At 36.1% G+C, this 5,000-nt stretch overlaps 1 protein-coding gene across 1 annotated transcript; it reads right to left on the bottom strand.

Moving 5' to 3' along the window:
* Positions 1-970: 970 nt before the first annotated feature.
* On the bottom strand, positions 971-4,268 carry LOC140866060 (uncharacterized). Its single transcript, XM_073270928.1, has 2 exons — positions 3,394-4,268; positions 971-1,950 (listed from the first exon to the last, which is right to left on the bottom strand). The coding sequence occupies exons 1-2, from the start codon at positions 4,177-4,179 to the stop codon at positions 1,201-1,203; spliced, it is 1,536 nt and encodes a 511-aa protein (XP_073127029.1). The 5' UTR covers positions 4,180-4,268; the 3' UTR covers positions 971-1,200.
* Between the last annotated feature and the right edge of the window lie 732 nt (positions 4,269-5,000).

The following is a 5,000-nucleotide window of genomic DNA, read 5'->3' on the forward strand; positions in this document are numbered from 1 at the left end:
GTATTTCATACAGCTGATTGCTGTAATATTGTACCGTCTTTTGAATTTCTCTAAAATCTCCGAAGAGTTTAGAGGAATCTGGTGTAATTTCTAAAAATTGAGAATTAGAAATCATATTCCGTAATCTCTTCAGAGAGTATAAAAAACCCAAGTCTTTTTAACTTCTGTTGTAAAGAATCTATTTTAAATAGATTCACTTGTTTATGGGATTTCATGTAAATGAAATCCTTCTGGTTCAAACTCTCGTTTGAATCCATGGTTTGTTGAAAATCTCTTCCTCAACAAAGAAAAATATGATTTATTATTAATAAATAATAAAAGTCTGAATAAAATAACCTAGGCTCTGATACCATTTTTGAGCCATAGGGAAAATTAATACAAAATGTCAAAATAAGGGTAGTATAGGAAATTTTTAGTTTGGAGGACATATCAGGAAAACTTTTTGTTAAAAGAGGGACGTAATTGGGAACAAAAAAAGTGTTAGTATATTTTTGAAAAAGTTAGGAAACTTTAGGGACGTATTCATTAATTATCCCTAGATTATGTTTACAACATTTAGGAGAAAGGAAAATTGACAAAGATATGTTGACTGGTTGAAAAGGTGAGAAGAAAATCTTGAATGGGCTAAGCGTGTAAACTCCGTTAGATATGTTGACTGGTTGAAGAGGTGAGAAGAAAATCTTGAATGGGCTAAGCAGGTAAACTCCGTTAGTTTTAACGTTTAATTGGAAAAACACGGTGAATAAACAGATGACTAAATTGAGTCGATGGAAAAATAGAAGACCAAATCAGAAAAGCGGTCTAAAATGAGGGACCAAATTGAAAATTATCCCATATTTTATTACACCCAATTGACAACAATTTCTCAAAATAATATATATTCAATGATTTCATCAAGTCGATGGTGTTTGAACCCCAAAACTCCTTCGCTTTCACGAACTTGTGGTTTATTTTTCTTGTCTTTGCATGAATGGTGTGGGTATTGTATGCTACTTGGATTTAGGAAACAAAGGTCGGAAGATGTTTAGTCAAATATTGCAGAAGATGATGTAACAACAAATACATCACAACATTTGTATTGATTATCACCATTCCATTCCCCGACTACAAAAAGCTAATGAATCCATTCACACCTGATGTGAACAATGGTGTTAAGAACTAGAAATAGGGGGGGGGGGGGGGAGGGGGGAGAAGGAAAGTCTATAGAAGTTCATCGTCACCTTCTTCCTTGTCACTCTCGCTGCTATTACCATCTATGTTATCATACAACATGCTGGATTGCTGACTTCGAAACTGGTTGATAGCATCTTGTGCTTCAAAAACCAGAGCATCTTTTGCAACTTTAACTATATTCACCTTTAGACGGCCCGAGTTTGTGTCACTTATACTGTGGATTGACCTAGCATTCCTCAATGACGCTGCCTTTCTTTTTGCATCCCTGCAGTGTAGCTGATCTATGTACCTCTCATGCAGAGCCTTGTTTTTAATCTGCTTCAAAACCGGGGGACTGGTAAAATCTGGCTTCACCGAGATCTTCAATTTGGAAAATTGCTTTTTATAGGCTGAAGAAGATGTCTCCCTGCATCTTGTGAGAAAACCAGGTCCTAGGTTTGGTATTGGAGTGGAAAATGCTGAACTATTGAGGGAATTCAGAGATGGCGAGTCCATTTTTGGTTCAAGAAGCGCAAACAAGTCTGCTTCATAATCTTGATCCTCCTTTTGTTGCTTTTGGAGTAGTTGTCTCACACGTTTCTGTGCGACAAGACTCTTCCTCTTGCTCTGTGTAAGATTTTTTCTTTTTGTTTTAGTGGGACTAAGCAGTTCACTAGCAGAAAACGAGAGAGATGATAGCTCATTTCTGTTTGTTCTGGACCGTATTCGAGGTTGAGGTGGGGTCAAATGCTCAGAATGAATTCTATCCAAACATTCTTGTGCAGATTTTCCGGTCACCTGCAACAGATTTCCACGGCTCATTAACAATGTGAAAGGAAGGTTTGAATATGATGAGTCCGGGAAAACATTTTAAGGTTCCAAAATGTCATAAATAAAGTACCCAAATAGGTTCTTTTGGAAATATAACTAAAATATACACACTCTGTTTAACAATAAATTATCTTCCATAGATTTCTTTTCACAAGTTATAGGATATATGACCAAGCAAACAAAGTCGGACATCATGTAAAACATATTTCATTGAGATTTCATATTTTTAAGTTATGCTTTGGCACAATTACGAGATTCTACTTAATTGAAGGTAGGACACAAGCAAGAAAATCTAGGAATTGGAACGAGAAACTTGATAGAGAATATAATGATACATCTAGTTCGAGGGGGAACAGTTGCAGCAGTGAATTCGAGGGATCATGCGTCTGCAAGCACATTTGTAGACTTTATGCAAAGTGTGATTTTTAAGCCAGTACAATGTTAGTCGTTTAGCAAAACAAATAAGAAGAAAATCTTGATTTTTAAGTATATTTGAGGTTTGTTTCCTCAAATAGTACATATCTACTTGTATTTGTCTAACTAATATACTAAGACAACCTGTCGTCCTGTCCACAAAAATGAATTAGGGAGGGGAAGTCTGTTGGTGACAAGACAACCTAGATACCTAACAACTCATTCTTTCAGATAAGAATAAGACCATAGGACGAATTGAGTTAATCCCGTCCATGGACATCATTTCCACTCAAAATCAGCTTGAGCATGATTCTTTGACAATAATCAAAAAGATTACAAGATGAAATGAGGGCTTTATGAATAATTCAGAACACCATAAAATATAAGCCATTAATTTGACTCGAAATAGTCTCTCAAACTGAGAACTTGACAGTAAACAGTAAGCCAGTCTTGTACCATGATTATGAGGCAACTCTGCACGTTCTTCATTGTTTTTAAATATGTCATCAGCAATAATTGCATCATGTGTATTTTAAGAAACTCACTCTCCAGTTTAATTATTTAAAAACTTCAATTATAGTAAACATGAATAAGACTATTAAGGTCCATAATCTAATGACAGCAAAATGATTAAACACGGAGAATGGCACAAGGAAATTCTGTCAAAGACTTTTTGCAGAGCATCATGTGATCTGCCTTTCCTTAAAAGAAACTAGCCATTGAGAAGAACTGTAAAATCATTCTTCTTCAGCTGCTATATGTACCAACAGAAAAGCCAAGATACTAATTTCGAATGTCAAAATTTTCAAACAATACTATTCTTCTGCGACTCAAGAAATGAGACTAGGACCACCAACGTTACTTACTGGAAATTGGGAAATCTAATTCCTTCGACATAAAAGGTCAGACTCAGACCAACAAAAACCCAGTGAATGAATTATACTCAAATTCATGATTTTGACAGCAAATATAAGAACCTGGAAAAGAAGCAATTACCATCCTAGCAACTTTTTTCCAGAAATGAGGCGTGGGCTTGGCGGTGAAATAAGCTCTTCGCAATGCCAAATCTTGTTCCTTAGTCCATCCATTAACAAGCTCGCATTCTTCTCCAACTTGCTTTCTTTTCCTCTTCTTACCATTCTGCGTCTTTCTCGAGCAAATTTGATTTCCACTTCCCCTCTGGATGAGAGAATTTTTGTCAAGATCTTGAGAGTACGCATTTTTAGCCTTCTCCACCTTCTCAGTGACTATCGTCCGGCTGGAACTACGAGTAATCCTCTTCTCAATGCTTCCTAAGCATCGCTCACGCAACTTCGAACCAACTTTAGACATCCCTTGTTTCCGCGAAACTCTAACCTTCTCGCCAGAATCCTCACCAGAAACGCGCTCATTCCCTCGATTATCAACATTTTTACTTCCACGAGCAGAACTCCTAGTCACCCTCTTCTCGATCAAATTACCCTTCTGCAAGCCCTTGGTCGTTTCATTTTTACCCGCATCAGCTCCGACGTCCACTTCTGCAGACCTTCTAGACCCTTTCCTCGATTTTTCTGAAATTTTCAAACCGTCCGTTTTACTTCTTCCACATTTCTGCAGGGATTTGGTGACGGATAAGCCTGGAGATGTCAAAAATTGATCTGGGTGACGAACTTTTGTTAGCTCTAGCTTCCGGGTTATTGGATCTATCGCTTCAGTTCGATTTGCGCGAAGAAATCTCGGGGATCTCCTGAGGGTAATCGTGGGTTTTTCCTCTCCAATGTTTCTGAGCTTTCCTTCAGGCATTTCCTCAAACAGTTTACGGAGAGAGGGAGGAGCCGAGATTGTGTCGTTCAAACTTAAAAAATGCCGACAGCTGCGGACCGAGGCCCATATCATCCACTGGCCCAAATCGGTGGCCTCATATTTGTAATGGCTCAATATTTATTCTCTATAAAATATCCAAAACGGGTAAAATTCGGATGAATTTTCAGTTCAGTTTCGTATATTTGATTTTTTTTCTCAATTCGATCTCAAATATTTTGATTTTCTCGATTTAGTCATAAAAGTTTCAAAAATTAGCCCGAACTGATCTTTTCGTCAATTTAAATGGTTAAAACTAACAGAGAAAAAACCTGATTCGGTCCACATGATTGAATCTTTTATCGGTTTGGTCCCTAATATTTTAGAGTTCTTAATTTAGTCCAAAATATTTGTAAATTTTGATCGAGTTGGTCCATTAATCAATTTTGACCGAGTTAGCCTCAAAATAACTCAATTAAAAATGGATAAATTTATCAACATCAACGACTACAAAACTTTGTTTAATTTATTACTCATTTTTTCCATAAAATCAAAATTATAAAAAAAAAATCCCTAATCGAAAAACTGAATCGTAATTCTAAAAAATTTCAATGGCAAAAATATATATATATAATCGACGAACAAGAATACGAAATTCAATCAAATAACGACACGTATCCAGAAAAAGAGATTTCTTATTTTTAGTTTTTTGAAAAAAAAAACCCTAAATTTAAAGTTCTATAAAATTGACTGAATTCGAGAACAAGAAAACGTGGTTAGCGTGCGAAATAGAAAACTGAAGTTATCTAATAGAGATAAATTGT

The sequence above is a fragment of the Henckelia pumila genome, chromosome 4 (assembly GCF_033568475.1).
Source record: "Henckelia pumila isolate YLH828 chromosome 4, ASM3356847v2, whole genome shotgun sequence".
In the NCBI taxonomy this organism is placed as follows: domain Eukaryota; kingdom Viridiplantae; phylum Streptophyta; class Magnoliopsida; order Lamiales; family Gesneriaceae; genus Henckelia; species Henckelia pumila.